At 40.1% G+C, this 27,883-nt stretch overlaps 1 protein-coding gene across 5 annotated transcripts in view; it reads left to right on the top strand.

Annotated features, from left to right (window-relative positions):
• Nucleotides 1-27,883, top strand: part of csmd3b (CUB and Sushi multiple domains 3b) — a 342,676-nt gene that overhangs the window by 159,500 nt on the left and 155,293 nt on the right. For 4 of the 5 annotated variants that reach the window (XM_068734379.1, XM_068734378.1, XM_068734377.1 and 1 more), the window contains exon 6: nucleotides 9,085-9,292. In XM_068734379.1, coding sequence (XP_068590480.1) covers nucleotides 9,085-9,292 — 208 coding nt within the window. The remainder of the gene's footprint in view (nucleotides 1-9,084; nucleotides 9,293-27,883) is intronic. The other variant, XM_068734381.1, reaches the window with a different exon arrangement.

Below are 27,883 nucleotides of genomic sequence, written 5' to 3'. Positions count from 1 at the left end.
AGATGGGGTGATGTGTTTGGTCTGTAAACATCTTTTTCTAACTGTGTTGATCAGCAGGTTGCTGTCTATAAATGGATTATGTGGGACTAAATGTCAACTAGAAAAAGAGTAGAATCTGACATTATTGTTGTGGTTGATCTCATAAGAACATGTAGCATTCGTCTGTACAGACCATAGATGGCCTGTCAGACACCATTTGGAAGTGGCCATTTTAAGTTTTGTCTCATGAATTTCTGTGAGGCTGTCGTCACTCGAGCCATGTGGCATTTTGCTATCAAATTATTTGTGACAGTACCTTATTATTTTGACGATACTTGGTGACAGTAATCTCATTAGTTTCCTTTTAGAAAGACATCGCTTTTCAAAGTGTCATCTTTATTTCATTTGTTATCATTTTATGTCCCTCTTCTCCTGTTGTTGCCTTTTTGGCCAGGTCGTCATTGTTAATGAGAACGGGTAATCAATTGACTTATCTGGTTAAATAAAGGTAAAAAATGTCCTCTCTGATACAATAATTGTCTTACATAACTTTTATTATTCACACACAAAAAAAGTTAAAGGTTCACACTGGATTTCTCTTGTAAAAAACACAATTACGTCTACACTCAGTGTTTCTCACCATAGCTTTGTGTATCCTTGAGATCTAACAAACATGTTGACCACATATCCTGTCCCGTAATTTTGGAATACTTTGAAACTTGTTGCTTGCATTTAGGAAATCTTCTTCCCTGCTTTTTGTTGGCACATTGCTACATTCCTTGGCACATTACGGCCACAATACCGCAACGTCATACAGCATGCATGCAATGAAGTATCAATTTACTGGCCCAAACTTCGCCTTATGTGATATGCAGGAACATTAATTATTGTATTGTGTTATACTGACAGGTGTTTCTGATATTTTCTCTGTCCCATTTATATCAGTGAGGACAGGCTTAAATAACAGAAACACCTCTCTAGTTTTAGCCAGGTGTACCTAAGATTGTGTTTGCTAACCTGTGTTGAACATGCCCTTGCTGGCCACACAGGAGAGGGAAGGATTGAAAGGGAAAGAAGGGCGGCAGAGACAAGAGTGGAATGTATTTCGCCAGTGCTGCGATGCGTTAAACTCTCAGCATGCAGCTATTTGTTTAAGATGTCAGGGATGACATTCAACATTCACCGACACCCAGGGTCTCTCTCTCACTCACACACACGAATGAAAGCACATTCAAATACACACACACACACACACACACACAAAATCAGGCACGGACACAGGTGAACACACACACACACACGCTCTCAGTGAACAAAAGAGAGGGAGACAGGGAGGGTGAACGAATGAGAGGTAACACTTATAAATCACAACTTTAGGAGTTTGTCGTTAGGGTTGATCATTTAGAAACTCTGTTTAATGACCAAATTAGACAACAGGGACGCTGGAGTCATCCATCTCAATACTGCTGCCGAGTCAGAGAGTATTTTCTTACATCCACCACCACCCCCTTTTAGTTTACTCTCAACTTGCTATATTTCTGTCGTTTTCTGTTGCCTTTCAGTTGGATTTGTCTTTTAGTTTAACATGTCTTTCCTCCTTTCGCACACTTCTTCTAACTGCCTCTTTTAAAGTTATTCTTAATTCCTCTCTGTTGGGACAAGAGGGTGGTTCAGTTAGAGCTACCGATCTAAAGCCACAGGATCAGTACTGCTGATATGTCCCTGAGCAAAAAAACGCACCCCTATCAGCTCCAGGGAAGCTACAATGTAGTCCATGCTGTCATCAGACGAGGCAAGCTAACAGAATTTCTCACCTCAAAATTCTTACCATGGTTGTTGCAGTAAAAAATAAATCCGCAATAGCAAACGTCTTGTATATGATTTTGTTAGGGAGGTCAATAGTGGGCTCTAAATTGAACGATAAAATCACAGTGTAATGAGAGTCAAATTATGTCTCACTATATCTGTCAGGGTCATAGGGCTACTGTAAGAAAAAAAAAATCATGATAGCTATATATCTATCAATCAATATCTTCTCTCTTCATGTCTCCTTCTGGTGATTGAGCATTAAATCACTCCTCTGCCCTAATGGGTCTAAATGTTGGGCTCTTAGTTGACTGGCAGACAGCATCTGTTCTTTGATTTGTGGACAGATGGTGGAATGAGCTGAAGGTCAGCATGGTTACTAGTTGTGCGTGGGTGTGTGTGTGTGTGTGTGTGTGTGTGTGTGTGTGTGTGTGTGTGTGTTTGTGTGTGTGTGCACCCTGAACGCAATGACTGTCTGAAATGTAATGCTGGCAAGCAGAGGAGAGCAACCAATATGTTTCTAACAAGGTTTAAAAGAGTGATAGAAAAATATGATAGCAATATGCGAGGGAAAGAAAGAATAATGGGAACAACACATAAAAAGCACTGAATTTGAAGTCGCTAAATCACAGTTACGAGGGCGGCTACACAGATGAGTCACACTCAGTTCAATGTGGGTATTTGTCTGCTTTTAATGTGGTCTGACAGTCATCGCTTTTATAAATTTTCGGAGAACAATGTGTCAGCATTGTTCCAAAGACACAAAACGGTTGATACCTGAAAACCTGGGGGGACGTCTGACATCAGCAGACAAAGTTGAAGCTCACAGACAGGGACATAGACAATCTAAACCAGATAGATGTAAGCCAGACAAAATAGCTTTAAAAGCAACCGTTGAATTGAATCTCAGTGACCGTCTAAAAAAATGGTCCATCCTGACCTTCATAAAGCTAGTGTGAGAAGATTGAAATAGTAAAATGGCACATTCTAGGTGCAAAGCCTGTACTTGTGAAAAAAAGTTATGTCATATGTAATTTATTCTGCACCCAGATGGGTTCACATTTGTCCAAAGTAAGAATTCCTTTAGCCTCTCATGTCTGCTGCATGGTCGAATAGCAGCCAAGGAATATGAGTCAATTTTACAAGACCAGATGGTGCAAACACTGTTCTCTTGATGCGTTATATTCCATTCACACTACTAAATCAACTCAAAAACTAATTTCCTGAAAAACTAGATTAAGTCGGACATCTTCCCTGGAAGTTCTTATGGTAGGTTTCTGTTTCATTTGCTCTTCAGTTAACTGCAGGCTACCTTTGAAGTACAGTCCTATATCCTGTTACACACAGTGCAGGATTGAAGCATCATCAAAGGTAAATAGTGGCCCTACTTGTAAAAGAATGATAAATACAAACATAACAAATGGGCTGTCTAATTACAACTGATTACAACAGACCATTATACCGTAAGAGCCAGAACAAGCTCTTCTCCCAAACGAAGGAGATGTTGGAAAGGAGATCAAGGGTTGAACAGAACACAATGTATTCCTCCAATGGAGACCCAAGAAAAAACACAGCAGTTGTTTCAGCTAATATCCCAAAGGTATTGACACATGATGATGTCCTGCCAATAGAGGCGTCTGATCAGAAAACGGTCATATGGGTCAGTCTGAAGGGCATTTACAAACAATGTATACATTTTTTGGGTTTAATTTGGAAGACTGGGTGCTCCAGGACAAATGTTACAGGCTCACATATGTATAGCATGAAATGCAATTTCTCTGCAATATGATCCATAAAATGTGATATGAGTCACAATCACATTTCTTACCACACATTTTCCTTTGAATTGCTATTGTGCACATTGTTGCTGGACTGCATCTTCAAGCTAAGTTGGATTCTGTACTAGTTTTGTGGGTCTGACGGGTCTGTCTATAGGATCCTCTTCTAATGCATCCAGAACTCTTACTTAATGCATTTTGGCATGACTGGATGGTGAAAGTGACATTGAGACCACAAATGAAATTGCATCCCCTGTGCATTCAGGCTGCATGGCACACAGTGCAGCTGCAGAGAAAGCTAGATGAGTGTCCTCAAACCAGGGGGAAATTTATTAAGAAATACATGCTGGATTATTTGTGTGCACATGTTTCCATGCATTCCTCCTGTCTATTTGGTCATTCGTGGCAGTTAAACTGAAGTATTAAAGGCACGGAGGGAGTGATGACGGGAAAAGAGGGGTAGCAATATATATTCAGCTTCACAGCATATGGGGACAAGAGGTTGATGGATGGGTGGGTGGATGTAGATAAGAGAGCAGGAGGGATGGATGGATACAGCCTGAAGAGAGAGGAGAGGATGATGTAGATGACCCATAATCCTTAGAGGCTGACAACACACTGGGTCCTCTGTGATAGAAGTCTGCATGTGTGTGTGTGTGTGTGTGTGTGTGTGTGTGTGTGTGTGTGTGTGTGTGTGTGTGTGTGTGTGTGTGTGCGCGCGTGTGTGTACGGATCTGATAGTGATAGAGATCTGCCTATCATAGTGATGCAAGAAAGGAATGGAGTTATGGGACAGAAGGAAAGGAAGAGGAGGAAGAAATGGCGTGTGGAAAAGAGAAGAGAGAAAGAGATGAGGCCAGAAAAGCCATTAAACATAAAATCAATCAGTAGAAAGAGAGTGAGGGCGAGAGAGAGAGTGAAAAGCAGAGACAGTAAGATCTTAAAGAAAGACACAGCGAGACGGAGAAGGATAAAGTAGGAATCCTTAGATGACGGCGATATTGATGACAGCACAGTGGGGAAGAGGGGATGAACGGATGTGAGAAAGGGGAGGCAGGATAAGGAGGCTGAGAACGAGGGATCAAAGCACCCCAGGCCATGGGAGAGAAGGAGCAAGGGAGGGTGAGATGGGGAGAGTTAGGGTGGGGGAATGAGGAAGAGAAAAGAAAGCACGGAGGGGAGAACCGAGGGAGGGAGGAGGAGGGTAAGGAGAAGAAGAGTGGAGGAGGAGGGAGATGTGCTTTTTTTCTATAAAAAATAATCTTGATACAGAAATGAGTAGGAAGAGGGGTGTAGCAAGTATAGACCAGTAGGGAAGCAAAGAGAAGTACTGCTACAACTAGAGAGAGAGCCCATTGATGTCCTCATACACACATACACACTCAAAACTAACGTATAACACCTTCCCTCTACACACACTTCCCCTCCCTCTGTGAGTCAGTGCGATGGTTTCCTAAATCTTTCACAAGCACTATATGTTTGTCCACGTGTAATAGATTACCAATGATTATTATAAAGCTTTGGGAAATAAGGGCGTCTGTTTTGGAAATGTTTGCCTTTTTATACAAAGCCCCTAATACAAGTCGCTTCAAAGTGACATGGTATTTGTCACTATGGTGTCGGGTGTTGATTTTCAGTGGGAAGTACAAGTCTCGCATCACAGGAAATCATTTGAATCAAAAGGCCAGCGTGTGGCATTTAGGGAGGTCTATTGCGGAAATGGAATAGGATATTAATAATCCTATTCATTAGTTTTATTTAGTGTGTATACCTGAACATAGGAATTGCTGTGTTTTTGTTGGTCCATCAAAGAGATTATAAACTCATGTAAACCTCTGCACAATGAATGGCTGCATAGACACATGTACAGTAAGTACAGTATGTAGGTAACAAAAATGTTTAAAACTAAGAATAGCAATGCTTTAAAGTAATTTGATGTACTAGTTTGGTGCTAACCCTAACCCATGACACAGCATATCTAAATGTGCATAGATTTAGGTTCAACCTTGACTGAACAGGGTTATTCACCAAATAACATTCTCCTCATTATCAGTCTTGCAATGATTTTATAATCATTAACATTCACTTTGTGTGTCACTTTAAAGCAACTATAGCAACTCTATTTATGCTTTGGATGGGGCTTCAGTGACCTCAGCGCACCCTAGTTGTCAGCCACAGATTAATTAAAATGCGTATTGGATTTAAAGATTTCTGATATAAGCTGATCGGACATGTATGTTATGAAATTCCATTCTTTGACTCTTTGACTTTATTTGCGACACTAAGCTTAAAAGCAAGCTGCAGTATGTTAGAATCATTACAGAAAACAGTTCACTGCTGCCTGCTTTTATTGGTGAGATTGTTTCAATAGTGACATATTAATTTTAACTGCTGCTGTAAAATAGAGAAAAGGGGAAGCCATGGGACCAGAAAATGATAGACACAGGTACACAGTACTATTTAACACTGTCACACAGATGTCCCATCATGATTGATGGAGCAGGAGCGAGCGGTATCCAGAATTAGCAGGTGCAACATGGAAAGTTGACTGGTTCCGTGTCATGTCTGATGCACGCACTTTGAACAGAAGGTAATCAGTGTTGGCTATAGGTATGTGGACTTCTCCCCCCCCCCCCCCCCCCCTTGTGAGCACTCAACAAATGTCACTTTTTATTAGAGCAGCTGCTCCTGAGGCGGTCTCTGCACAGCCCTGCCGTTACTGGATGACATGCAACAGAATCAGTGAGGATCCTAATTGCATCATGTGTCATTTAAAATGATCTCATGGAGTCCTCACATGGCTTTCAGGTTTCCTCTACATCAGTTTTCAAGTTGGCTTATTTTTTAAAAAGTAATGATGAAGTTGTTTGATGCTATAGGTCACTCTAATGGATTCTGATTGCCAAAGCCAGAGTACATGCTGCAACATCATAATGTAGAGGTCCACTGCACGTAAGAGCACTGCTCACTAGTTTAGTAACCTTTTTTTTTTATTTCACAAGTTCGTTTCCTCTTTTTTTTTAATAACAATCACATAAGTGCACCTTGAGGCCTTTTCACCTGTCTGTCAAGTGTCACCGACACGTCAGTAAGCCGGAGGGCTGGAAGAGGGGTGTGTGTGTGTGTGTGTGTGTCCACCAGTGCTTGCGGATGTCCTTTGGATAAATCTGTCACAGCTCTCATCCTGCAAGCAGCTCTCTAACGCTGCGGACACCCAAACACACACACACACACACACACACACACACACACACACACACACACACTCACACCAACACATACACAAACTACTGCTTCATTGGCTACAGCAAATGTGATGGGGTCTCAGCAGAGCTTGGTTCAGGCTGTCGGGTCATTTACACAAATCTCCTTAACTGTCTAGCTGTAGAACTGAATGGTCTGTCTGTCAGTGCCTGCCTGTCTGTCGGACTGACTCAGCGGCCCATATGAATCTGTTTGAATGAATAAATGAATTGTTAATGAATTATTTCTGCTTTCTCTACTTTATGTTCAATACATCAGCACCTGCAGTTTGGGACAATGCACGTCTTGTCGCCAGCTTGTGTCAACGCATTTTGACACAAGCATCAGGCGCCTATTGGTCCCAACTTCACGCTCTGATCTTCTGAAAAACGCCTCAGTTTTTCTTAAAGCTCATTTCCAACCACTTATTTTGTTTCATCCTGTTTCTTGTTTCCGATCTGAAATAGTTTGTACAAACTTTTTGCCTATTTCAATCCGGCTCAATATGATTTGATTCATAGTTTTGTTTGTCTGTTTGCTCCTCTCTGTTTATGTTCCCCTGTTATTTTCCGTGTATTTCCTGTCTCTACTCAGTGCCCTCTGTTCTGTCCGATTTCTAATACCTCTAATATGTTTTTATTCATTTCTGTTGGTTATCGTCTGTTTCTAGATGTGAGTCTCGGACCACAGTTATTCTCTTTACCCCTCCTGTGGGTGGAGTATGGCTTGGTCCCTACCTTAAATGTCCTGTCATCTGTACACGCATCCCGCTAGGCATCATCGCCTGGGTGAGCCTAAAGGGATGTGCATGTATACCTGACAGCGCCTGTCCACACTCTTATAAAGGATGTGTCTGACTATCTTATCAGTGAGTGCAGTTTAAGGGCAACACATGTGGTGTTCCTCTGTCTTCTCTAAATACCGATGATATCAGCACGTGAAGCATTGCAGAGTAATATAAATCACGCGTCATCCCAAATTGCACTCACTGGTGTGTATAGGAAAATATGTCTGCTGTAAGAGTGTGTTACATACAATATTACCTCTTTTATGTATAACTATAAATTATACAGGTATAATTTATACCTCTTTTACAGTTGGACTTGCACGCTCTCAGAAAAAAGCTTCAACATTGTATCTTCATCACTGGGACAATGGATACTTGGCTGGGCTCAATTTGCTTTTGATAAACACAGACATTGCCTTCTTTTAAATCATTTATTTCAACAGAGTGGATACAAAAACATTCACCTATCCATTTTGAAAAACTGATTTGAGCACAGCCCTCTTCAATATCTTGCCATACAACCAATGCCCCAGTGACACACAATGTAGTATGTTTTTTTTTCTCCGTGAGTGTGTCTGTATAAATTATATGTGTATAATTTATGCCGTGTGCACAGCGCAATCCATGTGTCTTTATCTGTTACACAGTAATCAGTACTACTATCAATTATGAACAATACTATCAATGAGACGTGATCAACACTTTGATCAAGAATTAGGCAAATTTATCATCACATCTGGTCTGATCTGATCATTCATGTTTTGAAACTATTACTATTACTAATTGGGAAACAGTTGAATCTGAAGTTCCTTGGTGGTGATTGGAGGAGACAAGAGCGGAGATCTGTAATGGGACAACTTATCTTGTTATTGGAGGAGAGGACAGCAGCTGTGAGTGGGACAGGAACTGCAGCCTAACCCCTAAAACCCCACCCCTGATTCTAACTAAACTAGAACAGCATCATTCTCCAAAATCTACTGGCTTAACGGCAGAGACCTGATAGTCCACAAAATAAGGACTGTTTGGGTCTTACCATGCATATGCTATTTTCCATATCTAATTCATATCAGAATTGTGATGTAAGAGCTCCATATTTTCACAATATGGTTTGCTAATATGACTTGACAGTTTATGTGTCATGAGAAAGTCATCCATTTCTAACATGCAAGCCACAAAATAACATTTAGAGTTGCCAGTAAAGAGTATACCTGTAATATACTAAAATAAAGGTAATTAAAAAATCCTCATAGAGGGAGAGAGGTGGGGAGTTGGGCTGGCTGACCTGTAATCTACTCGAGGCCTTGAGAAATGATGCTATTGAGAATTTGATCTTAATTGCTAATTTGGTTCTAAACTGAATTGATATAGCTGTGAAAATTTAAATAATTTATCCAAAAAGCAAGAAATTAAATTAAAAAGAAGTCCGCCCCTCGGTCCCTCCTCCTCTCCCTAACCCAGGTTTTCTATTTGTCACTCTGATTTGATTGACAGCTGAGGACACATGTGGGGGCACTGTGAGGGGCGGCAGTGGGGTGGTGACCAGTCCCGGTTACCCCGGCAACTATGGTAACCAGGCCGACTGTACTTGGATCCTATTGGCCGAACCTGGAGACACCATCTCTGTCATCTTTACAGACTTCCAGACAGAGGAGAAGTATGACTACCTGGAAGTGGAGGGGTCCGAACCACCAACCATTTGGTGAGTCACTTTATTCATTCATTCATTCACATGTGTGTGTGTGTGTCTCACAGTCATTATGTCGCTAGGAAACATGGTAGCGTGGATGTGGCACAACTTTCCGCTCATCTGTGTCCGATGTTTGAGAACTATTTTCTGAATTGCAGGGTTGCGATGAGTCATGCTTCAGTGTTGAATTGCAGAAGTGAACATATTTCCATGTGCCATGATTTAAAAAAAAAAATACCTTGTCTCAATATCTGTTATTTCATGGCACAAATGTAGATAGGTTAGAGTTGACATTTCTGTGCAAATGAAGAACCCACAGCCTTCAGCAGGGAAACGTGGTAAACAATATAATAGAGGTACACCAGAGCTCCACTCTACTTGGTGTGGTGGTGACTTACAGTATGTGAATGTGGTCCAAAACCCTACTTTACAAAAAAGGAGAGGATTCTTTTGACATCTCTGACCTGGCATTTCTGCAGCGATAGTGTAGTCACATAGCGGCTGAGTTTATGGAACAATTTAACCACACTTGGAGTACAGTAATAAAAACTTAGAACAAGTAATAAAAATAAGTTAGAACTCAAGTAAGAACAGGTAATAAAATGGAAACATTATTACAGATATAAAGTACAGTTTTTATCTCTTGCTCTTGAAGTTTAGTCATTTTTCCATGGATAAAAATAAATAAAATCTTGGGAGGGGGGGGGGGGGGGGGGGGGGTTCATGTGCAGTCCTTCTGCATGGACCTCGTATTTTAGAAATGAATTGATTGATCTGTGTTAGTCAGACTTTCAACAACTTTTCTGTCATTTGTCATGTGGTTTCAGATGGTTCACTCATAACAATATTTTATTGCACTTCTTATAGATTGTTGGTAAATTAGGGTATTGATAATATGTTGCTGTAACCAATTTGAATCGTATCATGGTCAGGGTTATGTGTGTGTGTGTGTGTGTGTGTGTGTGTGTGTGTGTGTGTGTGTGTGTGTGTGTGTGTGTGTGTGTGTGTGTAATTGCTTTGGAAGTGATAATAGCGAGGCTGTTGCTGTTGTAAAAGATATTTGTCTGCATGTGTGTTTATACAAGTGCATACCACCATACTCACTCATGTGCCGGTGTGTGTATATGTGTGCATGTATATATGTGTGTGTGTGTGTGTTTATACTTCCATTTATGTTAAAAGAAGCTAGACTTTTCACTGATATCTCCAGTTGGTAAGTGATCGGGCTCTCCTGGTAACATTTCATTGCATACACTTCAATTGAAAATCTGAAAAACAGATTTTTCATCAGAAATGCCAGATTTGATCATTATTTTGTTATTACGTTTTACTTGACATGATCTATACATTCATTAAATAAAATCAGAATACTATTAATCCTTAAAGACAGACTTATACGTTTCATGTTTGATTTATTTGATTTTACTTTATTATGTATTTGACATTTTAATGCTGTCTTGAATCTGGCCAGAGAGTCCTGGCCAAAATGCCAATACATTTGTAAATGTGGGGTGACCGTGGCTAAGTGGAGAGCAGGGCCGCCTTTCAATCAGAGGGTCGGCTGTTCGATCCCCTGCTCTACTAGTCTCGTGTCAATGTGTCCTTGAGCAAGACACTTAACCCCAATTGCTCCCGTAGCTGCGTCTATGGTGTGTAGATAGATACTGAATTGTAAGTCGCTTTGGATAAAAGCGTCTGCTAAATGACTGTAATGTAATAATGTAATGTACAAAACAAACCAACATACATACAAAAAGGGACCATGTGTAAGTTGATAATTAATAATCACCAGTAATATGATTTGCCTAAAGACAATTTATTTGCAGGTTTTTCTGTCCTATACAATTATTTGTAATTATATTTAAACACATTTCAATTTGTATCAAGTTTTTAGAAAACTTCAGGCCATTCAGAAAATGTTAGCTAATACGAAACTGATATAAATGAATACTGAATACTTATGACCAATATATTGCTCAGAGCTGGAGTGTTGGCCTTTGGACGGTAATGTGGTGGTGACTGGTATTGTGTGATTTAGTCTGACCGGTGTGTCTTGGCTCATGTAAAATATTGCTGTGCAGTTATTTACTTGCTGAATTAACTCTGGAGACTCACACAGCATGCTGAGGTCAGTGTGCTGACTTTTTCTCATATCGTGGATTTTTCCCAGCAGCCAGGCTGATTATATGGTTGTAGTTTTGAACTGAGAGGAGAGAGCAGCGACATTCAGACATTCAGCCTGGAGCAGAAATTATGCCAACTTGCCCTGATGTTGTGAATAAGTGAAGATGATAAACTAACCCTATTTAAGCCCTGAACAGAAATAGTAAATACATAAATGTATATTTCTGGGTAAGAGTGTGTTGTTCAACAGGGATGTTATCAAAAGGGACATTGCAGAACCCTTAAGGAGTGGACAAATGTTCCCTAGTTTAAAATTCTGTTTCTTTTGAGGTATCCTTGATACAAACAGCCTGACCTCATTGATTCTTTCATCCAGTAAATGGTGCAGACTGCTAGTGGTGTTGTAATTGTCTGTAGAATGTTTTCTTAGCATGAATTAGGCTGCACTAGATTCGGTAGTACCAATTTAGCATTGTTTGAATGTACCTAAGCATTGTTCCTATGCAGGTGCATCCCCTCATGGCCGCAGTGTTTATTTTTTTCAGTTGGATACTTCCATATCAGAAAGCATGCATCATCTTCGGATGGCTCCAGGGAAAGGACAATGATGTTAGTTTCCTACAGTGACCTACAAAGTCCTCATATCTCAACACAGTACAGCACCTCTGGATTTAGGTTGAATGGTATAGCTGCAGAACAACTGTGCTGCAGAATGTGTCAGTGCTGTACATGGGTGTGTTCTGCAAAATCAGCAGGGACTTTGTGACGTATTGAGTTAACGTGGACCAAGTTCTCTTAAAGATGGCAGTCTGTTCCAGGGGCATAAAGGTTACCGGCTGCTGGCTGGCTAGAAGTGGATACTGATGGTGCAGTCTGTTTTTGGCTTCTGTATTTGTAAATTCAAAGCATTTGAATGGTGGTAGTGGGAGCTGAAATCAAAATAATCAATGGAATTTTTGAAATGTTAGTTATGTAAGATTTATAAGTTTCACAGCAATGGTTTCTTAAATGTGAAGATTTTTCAGCTTTTCGCTGTTTCAAATTCTTGTAAATGAAACATGTAGTGTGTTTAACTAGCAGTTCAAGGTAGCAGTTTGAATTTGACAAACTTTACAAAAATACACACTCAGCGTATTACAGTTCATTCATGTAACTCAGGCAAAAGCTGCACCGAAACAACCAACACAGGAGGACATTTCAAGAGCGAGACAGAGACAAGGCCAAAAATATCAAAGATAGGGTTCACTGTCTACTTTTGTAAAATAAAATTGAGTAAAGGCATCACGGGAAAATGTAGATGATTTGTCTTAATGCAATGCAATCAAGCTGTACATTGGATTGATTTTAATAACTTTAATGTGCTTGATGTGCAGCTGTATTATGTAGGATAATACAAGTATCAAATCGGGACTCGGTATTGGCAGATTATCAATATTTACTGCCTCTGATTAGGGTCGCGGGCAAAGAAACTTGATCAGGACATCTGTACATCCACTGATACTTTCTTTCACATGTGTTTTTGTCTGTGTTTAAGTATCTATACCTTTTTGCATGAAAGTACATGCATTCATAATTAAGTGTGCAGCTGTGTAGCTTTGGTGTGCGATGGTGTGCTTTGGAATGAGTGGCATCTATTCTCTATACAGTAGTATCAGTTGATATTTGTCCTTTTTGTCCCCACGGAAACTCCTGAAGCTTGATATTGACGGAAAGTCACTCTGTAAACAACACTGTTTCGATCCCCCTTCTCTGTAAACAACGTTAATTTATTTATACTTATCAGAATGATGATGATGATTATGGAAGAAAGAGACACATTGAAATGACATTAAAACTGTTGAGCAGGTAGCATGCTAAATACTTTATATTCCAACTTCACAATATTCTGTGATCAGCAATTCTTTATCTGTGTTGAGTTGAAAGATTACCAACTTAGGGATTCATTGGAAAATGACTTGGCTAATGAGAGTATTCCTGAGAAGTCCCGATACTCATGAGATCATTTTCAAACAGTCTGCATAGAAGCATGAACATTAGATTGTTATTTATTGTAGGCACAATAAATTCCCAGACAATCTGAAATTATATGATGCTTTGTTTCACAAGTTCAAACACTAAGATGTTTAAGTATCTAAGTATCAATTAACCTTCTGGGTGATATCAAATATTCATGCAAATTTAAACTGGCTGAAAAATGAAAGAAAGACGGCCTGTAATTATTTCCCTCGTCAAAGTCCTTAAAAAACACTTGGTCTTGTTCACCTTAAATGGCTGCATTTGCTGCAGCAATATTTAAACAACTGACTCTTTTGTTGTAGAATAGTCTTTCTGAAAACTAGGCCATGCTGCCTGATCCCTTAGCAATTGCCTCGCAACACTCAGTGCTAATATACTAATTTCCATTGGCAATTTGTGAAAGAAGCTAATAGCTAAAATGCTAATTTCCAATGGCAATTAGCAGAGAAAGCTAATGGCTGATTTGCTAATATGTGTGGGGAAGAATTTGTTATGTGTTTATCAGCTGCTGCAGGGCTGACAACAGCAGTCTCACACACACACACACACACACACACACACACACAGATGTAATCTACATCCATGTTCATATGCAATCCGACGCACACACACACTTTCACTCCTAACAGACAAAGATGCACACTCACAGAGACTCTCCTTCTCACACAGAGCCCTTAATCTAATCAGTATGCGGAGAGGTGTGCTCGCGCCTATGAGAGTAGTATATCGCTGTGAGCTAAGTGCCTGTAATCCTAGCATAACACTACACACACTAATACACACACAAACACACACAAGTTTCATATTTTGTTGTTTCAGAATCAGTTGCCCTTGAAACCAAGTAGAGCATTCTTAAGTAGAAGGATCGCTCTACCTCTCTGTGTCTCTCCTCCGTCTCTCTGCCTTTCTGTGCATCTATCCGTCTGTCTGTGTGTCTCTGTCTTTCTCTCCCTGTCTTGCAAGTCTCTCGCAACATGGGTCCAGAATATAGCATGCTGTTTAGTGCTCTTAGGTGCACCTATACTTGACAGCTCATCACCAAATCCACGGTAATGGTGGACTGGGCTATTCAAAGGCTGTCATTTAACAATCTCCTGCTTGTCAAGGATTTGTTTTTTTTAGAGCCACTGAAAATTAATTTTGTCAGGTTTGAGCTGGATGCTGTTGCCAAGTGCCTGGAGTCATATCACTGTAGGCGAGTTACTTTAGCAGACAGCTTATTCCGCCCAGATGCCACAGTGTGAAATAGATACTCACATACATATATTGCACAATATGTACCAGATCCATTCTGTTATTCATTCCATTATTAATGGAGGATGACTTTTTACTAACAAGATATCCCTGAGAAGTCCCAAGACTCATAACATAATTTCCAAACAACACTATAGTCTATGTGACAGCGTGCAAATGAGATCTTCATTCATTGCGGGCATAATAAATACCCAGACAATCTGAAATCAAGGGACGTTTGCTTTCATGATAGGTGCAAACTCTAGAATTATTTGAATACATAATGTAGAAGCACGCATCATGAGAAAAACAAACAGTTTTAATTTCTGAAAGAAGATTTTTGTTTACAACACAAGAACACATGCAGGCATGATCACTGATTAAAGTCACAACTAAAAAGGAAGATCATGTGGTTACATAAACTGTGATCAATCACTCAAACACCTACACATAACATTATAAACTTAATATAGTGTTTGAAACAATTGTGGATTAATACAAAACACCTTCAAAAGACGACGGTCTACATGATCCCAGTTTGGAGAAACGGACAGGAGTACCAGCACAAGGCAGTGAGCTTTTCTTTCATGTGGCTAAAATACATCTTGCTACTGCCCCCGTCAACAGCAGTACATCGCTTTGCTTCCATGCTGGTACTCCTGTCTGCTTCTGCAAACTGGGATCATGCCAGCTGCCATCTACTGGAGGTAATATAACAACTATGGAAAAGTACATATAAACCCACTCCCAATCTATCCCCTTAAGAATTAAACCAAGCAATTGTGGGTGCCAAGGAGCTCCTAAAGACACATTACAGTAAAGCATGTCTCATATGAAGAATATAAGCATGAAGCATTTGTAAGTTAGTTACAACATAGGCCATACACATCTATGGTCCTCACACAGAGGTGTTCAGACTTTTTTTACCCTCCTTTTAATAAAAAGCATATTTTCGTTGCACCTGCATGCTGGTAGAAGTTCTAACTTAATCATACTTATCAGTTTTTTATGACAGGTATGGCCATCCTGCTGACATTGTTTGATTGTATAGAAAGAAACCGCTAAGTACTGTACGTCCAGAGATACAAACCCAATTTCTCTAACATCATCAAGCTAAATTGACTCATTCTGTGCAGTGTTGAAATTGGTCTAGTATTCTGCTTGGCTCAGCTTTGTACTGTACTGTCTGTGTTCGTTGTAAGTCTATACAAATATCATAACCCATCACATGTTTGTGTATGACTCAGCATGAGAAGTGTTAACAATTAAGCATTTTCTAGCTGTGCTCAAAGCCGTAGTAGTTGTTCGAGAGATGCAAAGGGAGCTTTGTGTAAAAGAAAAAGAGAGTTTAAGTGTTGGTGTGTGGGTGTGTGCGTGTGTGTGTGTGTGTGTGTGTGTGTGTGTGTGTGTGATGTTATGCTTGCCGAGTGCTAATCAATGCTGCTGGCAGAGAGGATGCTGGGATAGCAGCACCATCCCGAATAGGAAATGGAGCGGTGACCTTGAACACAAACACACACAGCAAACAAATACACATATCAGATTATTTCAAATATGTGTCTAAAGATACAAGGCAACACAAGCTTATGAATACACACAAACGGGGAGGCAGGCTAGCTTAATTTCCAGACCTCTGAATCAATGTCCACATCCCTATTGTGTCTAGCAATTTAAATAGATCAAGTGTTGCCATCTGTAATGACTGTGACCCTGTTTGGAGGAACACCTCAGCAGTCAGAGCCTTTGTGTGCAGAATTTAAAGGTACTCTGTGGAGTTCTTGAACTCTACTGTAGTAGTTCCACAGCGCCATGTTTTGATGAGTGGGTCCCCGTTATGTTAGAAACCCATGCAAGCGCGTAAGGATGCATATGGACAGGCACGAGCCGGTGACGTGATACACGTTCCTGCCAAGGCTTTCACACTACTCCACTGACTTAGGTGTGGGTAATGCACCAAGGAAAGTAGCCATACGCCAGAAAAAATGCTCATAGACTCAGAAGAAGAAAATGGATGTGAGCAATACAGGTTTCAATTTTTTTTTACAAAAGGTTGTATGAGGAAGGACTTGTATTTAACACATTTGTTAAACCTGAAGGATACACACAAGCCTTTTTGATGAGGAAGCAATGAATGCAAGCAACTTCCACAATGTTTTTTTAAGCTAAAACCACTGAATTGAGGCAGTGGTGGACAGACAATCATGTCTATGTCATGATCTTATGAGTCATAAACTCTACATAAACTCTCATGATTTTATGTATATTAAGGCTAAAACAATCACTTCAGGAACTTTAGCGTTTCACAGCCATGAGACTGTTCTAGTACCCGGGGCACATTATCCGTAAAGGGCCAGTATTTACTGTAGCTATGGGTGGTAAGCCTTTCAAACTTAGGTACCTCCTCCTTGACACCATCATTTACTGACACTGGCCGACAAGTTTACTACTGCTTATGGGCAGTAATATAGTAGTAAAATGTAATAAATACAAACAGCTCTAAGGGTTTGATGTTGTGTCATTACTCATTATTCTTTTTTTATTTGAGTTAAAAAGATGGTTATATTTCCATTGCACTGCTCTGGAAGTCTGTAACCAGCTTTGTTGTAGCAGAATTAGTGTCTGTCTTCACCACGGTAAAGTAAGATAACACCGTGAATAATAATCATATTGTTTTGTTCTTTTTTCTCAAAACTAAACTGCTGCATCAACCACATCAACCACTTATTTCAGAGTCAGTCAGGACTCCAGAGAATCCATTACCAGATACAGACATCGGCCTCTCACAGAGAGCTTGTAAACAAGTTCATGATGCTGACTATTTTCCTGCGGATCTCTGTGCAACATTAGGGCTTATATGTTACGCTAGTGACCTTCACACTGTTTCTCTGGGGGCATCAATTTTTAAATCCAATTTCTGGTGGCCCAAAGTATAATTTAGGTCTACAAGTCTATTGTCTCGGCATGGCTAAACAAATTTACCCGAATATTAACCCACACCTTTGAAACAAATTACTAAAATCTTTTGGGAATCCACTTTCTTTACTGAGAGAGCCAACGTAGATGAGAGAAGTGGAGAAGGGGAGGCAAGATGACAGGACAGCAAGAGAGGTGTCATGGTGTTTTAGGGAGGCAGTGTCAGGTCACGCAGAAGATGACAAGAGAAGCAGAGAGACAAGAGAGGACAGGGCAGAACCGAGGAGCAGAAAGGGGGCAATTGGGGTGACGAGGAGCCAGGAGAGAAGAAGTAGAGATGAGAGGTAAGTAGGTGAGGTAGGGAGGAGACGAAGGCAGAGGTGCAGAATTAGAGACAAGTGGGGTGGAGATGAGAGTTGACAGGATAAGAGAGGTGGAAAGAAGCATAAAAGGAATGGAGGGGGAGACACAGGAAGAGAAAGCCTTCAGGGGGATTCATGGGTGAGGAAAGAGGTTGTAGAAAGAAAGAGACAGACACACTGAGAGGGACTGAGAAAGGCAGAGAAGGACAGACTGAGACACATCTAGCTTTATGTGACAGCATGTGAAGCTAAATGTGATCGCGAGAACACTGCAGTTAAAGCCACGTAAACAACACAATCCGCTGTTTCTGTAACTCAGGTCATATAGAGAGTGTTCACTGTTGGATTAAAATGTGTGGAGAACTGTGAAATTAATAGCATTATGTGAAGATTGTTCAGAGATGTAAACACCATACCCCGACTACGCCTGTCCATCTGAGTTCTCCCGAGCTGTGCAGCTTGTCCAGAATACGAGGGTGTCTATTTTCTTTTAGAGCCGCTGTTTTTCTCACAGCTGGCATTAACGTCTCAAATCTGGACAAACTGCAGGGTTGTTGCATAGGAACAGATGAAAAGGCAGCCACAGAGACATGCATTTGCATTTTATGAGGGCGCAGTCTGAATTCACCAGTTGCCTATAGGGGAAAAGATACATCCTCTTCTGCTCTGCATGTAAACAGCTTAATCAAATTACTCTTCGAATCAAGCAAGGTTTATAATTAGATTAGTGTGTGATAATTAGATTATTGTGTTTCTGCAAACAAAGTCACATTATACACATTCTCTCAGGATAAAAAAAATGAAACCAAAATAGGTCACTTTTACTCTAGGGCTTTGAGGCATCTTTAATTATTGCACTTTTCTTTTAATACTGAACACCATGAAAGAGTTAAGTCTCAATTATTGTATATGCATTTGATCTTTGTATTTTTTTACTTTCATTCAAACCATTACCCTCGGCTTGCAGAGAGTCCAAAACACTTCTCTCAGGGTAAAACAAGTGGCGATGATGTTCTTTTGATGACTACTTCCTTAATTTTTATATTTTGGTGAGGGTCTTTATGGGCCTTGTGAAACGTCATCAGTCTCAGCCCAAGTACTGTTCCAATTAAAAAGGTTGCATTGAGCCACGCACGCTCCAAATGCCCAAATGTGGCTTGCTCCGCTCATTTTACCGGGGATGCATCGGAGGGGACTTGTCTGTACTTGGGACAGCCAAATATCCCAGAATGCATTATGCTCCAGCAACAGGGAACAATGGTGGAGGAGAAATCACACAACTGGAAGTTTACATTTTCTAAATACTACTTTTGTTGAGTCATTGAAAGTCATTTTACGATGTTTGTAGGTGAGAAGTTAGTTGTTGAAGCATCAAATCTGTGATCAGTTTGTAGAGATTCAGCCGACTTAAGAATCTGCTCCGACGATTTCGGCGATGTGAGTCCGGTCAGTAAACCAGCACCGGGGGCTCAGCACTAATGGTATCCCGGCGAGTCTTTTTGAAACTTGCCGCTGGTATTGACGTCTCTGTAGCGTTTTCCTTGTCGGCAAAGCAAACAGTTTACTTTGGTTCTTCCCTGTAAAGTACATTCACAACCAAATATGACAAATAAATATATATATACATACACACATACACACACAATTATGTTTATATATACAATTATATATGTATGTATATATATATATATATATATATATATATATATATACATACATGCAATTATATATATATACAATTATATGTATATATATTTATATTTATTTTGTTTTAAATGAAAACGACAAAAGCAGGGTTGTCATATTTAGTGTGATTGTAAAAATACTTTACAGTAAAAAAAAGGATTGAACCAGCTGAGGTGGTGATGTCATCAAGTACGCTGCTGTTCCAATTGCTGAATGACTGTACTTGTGTCCTCCCGTCCCTGAGAGTATAAAAGCACACAAGTCCGTACCTGGCGTACTTAGTGTTGAGAAAGGCCCAGATTGATATTTGGACTGAATGGACTTTTTTCTTTGTCTGTCTCCAGCGCCTCAGCAGGAAAGCATATTTTTTGGAATTCACAGCTTTTTATTTTTTTTCAAAGTTTTTATCTAAAGCAGACAGAAACTCTGTTGGCACCATGGGTTATGAAATATTCTTTTCATATAGACGATATTGTCAGACAGTGATCACAGTGAGCACATGTCATCATTACAGGAGCAGTGTTTTTTTTTGCAGGTCACTGTTGCTGGGCAGTGGAATTTGATATTTGCTATTCCCACAGCAAATAACCTTTCCAGGTGGTGCTAAGCCTAACCCGAGGGACCAGGCCAGAGTTTGAGCACCACTGGAGCATGATATGTAGTTGGGCCAGGCCACAGCATATTAACGCTGCAATCATAAATACGTCGTCATTGTCATTCCCTGTTCTGAAAACCATTTTGTCTGTGTTTGTGTGTATAATGTATGTCTTTATTTGGTTGGGTGTGTTTCTGTGTATGCACTTACAGTATGTGTGTATATGTGCTTGGAAGTGTATTGAATAGTCAGCCACTGATAGTGGTGGCTGGGGTGCTGAAATTATAATACATTGTAATGTAATAATAATAACACCAGCTCCCTCTCCTTGTCTCCGTCCCCCGTCTCTCGCACTTTCTCTCCAATTTTCTGTCTCTGCTCTGATTGCTGTGTCGTCCCGCAGGCTACACACACGCGCACACACACACACACACACAGACACACACTGAAAAAAGGGTTTGAGAAAAGGCAGGGAGCCGCCCTGCATTGCCATGGCTTTTCTGGAAAGAGGCTGAGCTAAAAGAACAGACAGACAGCGATGGAAAGTAAACCCTGGAGAGTCTGAGGAAGGGAAGAGAGAGGAGAGACATGAGGGAAAAGAGTAAGAGGAGAAGAGAGATGGAGAAATAATAGAAGTAATAGTTTGTAACTATTATTCATGGCTTTAATACCCAGTTGTTCCTTTTGTTGTCAAAGGAACACAATCATTCTTAAAAGAAGGGGGTACATTTTCATACACGTTGAGTGAAGGGCTGAATATGTGACATGGTTAGACATAGAACAAAAACAGGGTTCCCTTATAATAACTATGTTATATGATTAAAACACACAAAATAACACAATCACTCTGACACAAAATCACACTTTATTCAGAGTGATAGAGGAGTTTTTGTTGTGGGCCAATTTGGATGCAGGCCTTGTATTAAATCTACTCAGACAGATAGACAAGTAGATAGATATCAACATGTTAACGTTTCAAAATATGATATTGAGTCTGGTTTGTCAGTCTGTGGTGTCGCGAGCCAAAGCCAGATTTTCTTTCTGATTTGTAATAGATAATGACAGTATTTGGCTGGGCTTTGCACCACATCAAGAAGTAGAAGAAGTAGCTATATTTGTAACCTGCTTGCTCTGCCACCACAAGCATGGATTACCCAACAGATAGTATAAAATGTTCTACACAGGGAACTTACCTATATAATTGGAAAGTATATTATTTAGTTTGGGTTTTATTGTGCTTAATTTACATCACTAAGCTCAACTGTTTTTTTACAGCATCACATTCAATGCTTTGAATCGTCCACATGATGCTAAGATATCTGTTGGTTTATTCAGATGTACTTTGGAGATACCGCACATCCAAATGTAAACACCCGTTTGTGAACATTAATCTTCTCATTCAAAAAAAACAGGAGCACTAATATGCTGCCTTTAGACCCCACACCCTTCATGTTTCATTTCAACAAGATTTTGGAAGCTGGCATTGCAGTTCAACTAAAAGGTGTTTGATGGAGTTGAGTTCACTGCTCACGTACTTCCACACCAAACCCAACGTAGACCATGTAAACAAGTGGTTTGATCATTTCAATAGTTTCAAAGGTTGCTGAGTTTATAAATCAACACTGTTGAATTGATTTTTTTCCCCAACAAAATGGTTTATTTATGTTTAATTTCAGCCCTCCGTTGTCCGTGTGAACAAGCTAGTTAAAGACACCTTGCTGCCTTATAAGGAGGCGAGCAAGGAGGAGCAGAGAAATGTAGATGAGACAAAGGGAGGGGAGGGAGACACAGAGTAGGGTCCTGTTGTGACCACTGATTACTCTCTGCCCACTTGAGATTGATGGAGAGTGACACAGCAGGCGTGCTCATGCAAACACAAACACAAACACACACACACACACACACACACACACACACACACACACACACTCATACATATTAACAACATGCCCAAATACATACACACAATGTATCAAACAGACACACATGCAGAGAGGACTTATCTGTCTCTGTATACTGATTGATGATGCTTCCTCCTAGACTACATTCAGACCAACACTCCTGCAGAGTGTGTGTGTGTGTGTATGTGTGTGTGTGTGTGTGTGTGTGTGTGTGTGTGTGTGTGTGTGTGTGTGTGTGTGCATTTCTCTGAGTGCATGCATGTGCGTGAATGAGTATTTTCTCTCCCTGCATTTGCGTGTGTGTGTGTGTGTGGCAGTTCCCACCTGTCTTAATTAGAGGAGGCTATTAAGACAGATTGCCTGATTAAGTAGCATACCCCTACTGTCTTATGAAGAGCCACACACACGCACACGCAAAAGTTAGCGTTGGCTAGTGTAGCTCTCTAACCCCTGTGACCACTGATGTTTGTGGACAGCCATTCATTACACAGCCGGCGGAGACCCTTAACCCCGTCTCTCTGGTCAGAAATCAAGTTGCCAGTGCCAGTCTGTCTTGTCTGTACAAGATGTCACTTATGACATTAAAGACATCAACGGTGAACAATGCAACGGTGAACAATGCAACGGCTCACGGAAGAGCCGTACTGCACAGAAACATTAGACCTTGATGACTGATTGCATTTTGCACCAAAGACAAAGTTAATCTCACAATGAAGGGTAGAATACATTTGCATGCAGCAGTTTGGAGTCACAGTAACAGCATTATGCTAGGAAAAACCCAAGGTGCTGCAAGCTACGCTGCAGAGAACCATGCGTCTCTCGTCTCAACTGGTACGCTCAGTTGTCTAATAGAGTAAACTGATTGTTTACAATTTCCATTCATTCTAGGGCTGAGCGAACAACTGGGATTTCCAAGCAATTTAAAGTTGTTAAATGTGTGAGAGGTGCTATCACAATAGGTAGATTGCACTCTGCGCATCATCACAGTATATTACAACATGAGTGAACAATTGTGATTGAGCTGAGATATAACAGTCTGTCAAAACTTGATCTAATGCTATGGGAACTGAGCCCAATTGTGTAAACCCATCATGCTGCCAATTAGTTTTTATTTTTGTTTTCTGTACAAATGCACAATCACAGTAAATAGTGAACTGCTACAATTTCCAAAAAGAAGCTCTGAGAAATGTATAGAAGTCTGCATTCCATTACGAAATGTCTCCTGTCATGTGTTCAAAATGGCGGAAAATTACCTTTTTTAAATTGAATGCTGTTTATGTTTTATAAATAAAATACCCACACTAGAATCTGCTCTCTAGTAACACTGCTTTTGTGTTTGGTGATTACAGTCTGCTTAGATGCTAAAATGAATAATTAACAAGTTAACAAACGAACCAATGTACCTCTGTCAGCCTCTGTGTCTCCCCCCCTCCCCTTCGCTGCTTACCTATCTCTCTCCCTCCATGTCTCACCACACCTCTATCGATCTTTGCCACCACATGCTTCTTTATTTCCTCCCTCTCTCTTATTCCCATACTGCCGATAGAGTAGCTGGTTTGTATTTCCATGGAGGAAGAGAGGCACAGAGGATAGATGGGAGGATGGTAGACAGAGATGGACAGAGGGAGAGATGCTCTTTTGGTCTAGTGTATTTAATCAATTATGTTCTCTTGCTCCTTCTGGCAACTCTCTTCTTGATATTCTCTTCCTCCTGCAGACACACACGGTCACACACTCGCTCTCCATTGCAGTATCTCATTTTTCTATTTTATGTAGTTGTACGGTTGTAGAACATGGAACACTGGAGGCCTTCATACGTTTTCAGTGTATTTACTTGGTAATATTGATGATTTCCAGAGAACAATAGTTGTAACGTGACCTCCCTGCATATCACCGGGAACAATCATTGTTGGTGGTTGATTGCTGACAGACTCCTATGAGTGTTTGAGCATTAGATTTAAGAAATGTTCTCCCATAAGGCTCTACCGCATTGGGATCTTCCGTGCTTTAACGGTGTTGTGCGAGAAGGAAATATCACCAGAGCAAGTTATTTTCTCTGGTTCCCCTGAGAAGAACACCTATTCATGTTATTTTATAATAGAGACACTTGCTTTAAACAGAGGAACTAGAGACCATTTCACAGTTTCTTTTTCTCCGATTTTGTCCTATAACAAGTATTTTTGCTAAAATATACTCTACTATGCTGCTATTATCATTGTAATCAAGGTAAGGACACCCGGGTGACAATCAAGAGCCTTTGTTTAAACTCCTTAATTTAGCTTCTTGAGGAATATGTCTGTTATTTAATTCAAACAAATTATTCCACAAGCTTTGTTGATGGTCCATGACATCTTAGGAAAACTTTCACTATCAGAAGTTTTAAAGCATCAGTAGCCTTTAGCACTAAGCCTGGCTTCACCCCATGTATTTTACGCCTATGTCACTGTCAAATCACATATAGGACACCCTCTGAGACCATGGTATTAAAAAAAATATTGGAGCCCATCAGAGGATGATCTATAATACCTCGGGGCAGCTCTGAAGTGCCTTTATAGCAGACATCTTGGGAGAACACTTACCAGTCACAGACAGAAGCCATCAACATAGATGAATGATTTAATAATTACAAATTGTCCACTCAGGGAAAATCCACTAGCTTCTCAGCACCTCAGACACTGATGATTTTTGGAAGTATCAGGTTTTTTGCTGAAAGCATCATTTTAAGCTTTAATTATCCATAAATGTAGTTGCCATTTCCAGCATCATCATCCTTCATGTGCCATGCCTGGCACCTATGCAGGAGGTGTTCCCAGCGGCTGTGGGGATCCAGATGGGTGACCTTTTTAGTTGCCAGCATGTTTCTCTATGACCTCCTAGCTCCTCCTGTGAGAGATTTATACCTTCATCCTGCAGCTTGGAGTTGTTTTAGTGCTTCCTAAGCATGCAGTTTAATCGTTTAGCGTCACACACTGGCTCTACGTATATATTTATGATTTAATTCCTGTTTTAATATTGGAACAGATTGAATATCCACACACTATGCCCTTAATGATGCACTCTGGGTAATGATGTCATAGCAGGAAGTGAATCGAAAGCTCTAAACATGAATAATGTGTGCAAGAGAGAGAGTGCACACATGAAGATACACAGCGACGAGAGCTGAGGAAGGGAGAGGGGAAAGAGGAAGGGCAGGAGAGAGGTAAGGAGAGACGAGAGAGGGTGACAGAAAGGCTGACCTACAAACAACGTCAGCAAAATAATAGTATCAATTGATGAAAAAAATGAATAGTGTAAAAAAAGAGACAAAAGGAGAGGTTCTCTGAAGGATTGGAACATTGTGCCCATTGTTATCCAAGTGTTTGACATAACCTGTCTCTAAAAAGTGTATGGTCGAAGCCGAGGCTAGTGTTCAGAATTCTTTGCGTGTTGTTAGTAAACATCATAATCCTTTACAGTCTGTGCTCAAGCATTTAATGTTTCACCACATCAACAAAACATCACTTGTAACATTTATAATTAATTTATATTAGATGTATTTCTTCTCATGTGCTACACAACATACTTTAAATGGGAATCCATACTAGTGACGTTTTAGTCAAAATCTTTTGTAAAGTCTGTTCCATATATTTCCATCATGTTTACATGCAATCAGTTATACATACAAATGTTCTGGATACATTCATGTGTATCGTGTTTTTCAGCCTTTATTTCCATTTTTTTTAAAAATATGTTTAAAAATGTACTTTGAGATCGTACTTTTTGTCCGTATCTTTTCGGATATATAGATCACATACATGTATAGACAGTTTAGATGTCTTTTTATCAGATGTCAGTGATTGTATTCTATCACCTTTATTATCTTAACATTGTCTCCATCTCATTTAGTCTCTCTTCCAGCTAATAGATTAGTTGAGCATTGATTTGCCATAGTGTATTCAATTTGAATACAATTTTGTTATTGTTTCTGAATGGGATTTACAAGGCAGTGACTGGTGTTTTAGTATGTATAAGGAATTATTTCTTTGTAGAATAAGTAAAATACGAGACACTCCCATTAAGACATCATCTATGAACCGCAACGATCTGGGTTTGAGTCTGACTAGGATTCTTTCTCTTCCTAATTTCCAGTTAGTTCTCTTCTACTGTCTGTAATAAAAGCATACAACTGCCCAAAAACTACAAAAATAGACCAATACATACAGAATCAAACAATAGTAGAAACAGATATGAAAAGTATCTCTCTCTTTATGTAAATTGTTTGCTTTCTTCTCACCTATTCATGCAGCTGAATAATTTAATCCAATTTACTTTTTGTAATCGTTAACAAATGTAATGACCCAATCCCAGCAAATTAAGCATACATCATTCTTTTACTGGGCCACTTTTCCCCAGAGTGCATCAACAGAAATCTCATAATATAGGTGTCTACTTTATTTGTGTTGGTCACTATACATTCACAGTTGTGTTATTGTTTTGTCATGTTGTCACTGTTGTATTAGGTAGTTTTTGTCTATTTGGGCCTGTGAAACTACTTTGCATTTGTGTGTGAATGTATGTTTGTGTGTGTGACTAATAGCAGGCATCAGATAATCCTACTGATCTAGGGCACAAGGTGACCCTCCCTCTGTCTCTTACACACACACACACACACACACACACACACACACACACACACACACACACAAGCACAAACCAAGTCATGCAAAGACATACCTTCTAAAACACTGGCTCAGCATTCTTGTGCTCCACTTCATACCGCTGTTATTGGAGGGTGCAGGTGTTGGAAAGTACTGTATACACTAAACCATCCATGTGTGTGTGAGCATGTATTTCTGTGCCCGTGTGTATGTGGATATTAATGGACTGCGAAGGTTAACAGCAGGGGTTTATAGAAGGAGACAAGCGAACATGAGAGGGCAGTCCATTTCATACTCGTACTTGCGTCTCAAATATAACAGCGAAGGTGATATTGCTTAAAATGTAAAAATGTAATGGGAGTAGAAAACGCACCTGTGGCTGACACTACAAGATGAAAGCACCATACATCAAAGGACTGACGTAAAGAAGACGATTATTGCCAGCAGATATTGTATTTCAGCTGCAGATATTTGTTATAAGTTATACAGGAGCAAGGATGTTTTATTCTCTAAGTGTCTGCTGGAAAGCAGTCACCTCCTCTAAGGCTGCCAACAATGACCTAAAACTCTCACTTTGCCAACCACAAGAGCTTTGTTCATCTGTTCAGCCAATTAAGCGATCTCATCCTCCCTTCTTGATGAAAGAATTGCAAATTGAGTCCTATCTACTAGTGCTGTGCACCATCAAAGCCCCAGCTTATAAGATTGCTTCATTGCAAAAAGGCTAATATTGTTGAGAGTGTTATACTGCAGTGTGACAGTCCGGAAGTTGTTTGAAACCTTGGTGATCTGCATATAAGAGGTACAATAAAGGTTAGTAGTAGTGGTCAAAATATTTTGAAATAATAATTATGCAATACGACACCAACTTCATTCAAATTTTCAGAAACTATCATGAGAATTGAGTTTGTGCTCAAAGTTACTGAGTCAAATCTCGAACCTCAAGCAGCTGGCAGGATCTTACAATGTTGGCAAGAAGAATGAATAAGGAAAAAACTATCTCCTACATCATTAAGAGCAATTGAGGCGCCCTTTAGCATGCAGCAAAATCCCCATTTTGTTCCGAGTGGAGCTGCAGAAACAAACTGGTTGTGTTGGACAGTGAGGTCCTTACACTCTTTGTAAATCACTCAGTG

This window comes from Cebidichthys violaceus, unplaced genomic scaffold (genome assembly GCF_023349555.1).
Source record: "Cebidichthys violaceus isolate CVI_PGR_0920_01 unplaced genomic scaffold, fCebVio1.0.p SCAF_63, whole genome shotgun sequence".
In the NCBI taxonomy this organism is placed as follows: domain Eukaryota; kingdom Metazoa; phylum Chordata; class Actinopteri; order Perciformes; family Stichaeidae; genus Cebidichthys; species Cebidichthys violaceus.
This window is presented reverse-complemented; position numbering and strand designations above follow the sequence as displayed.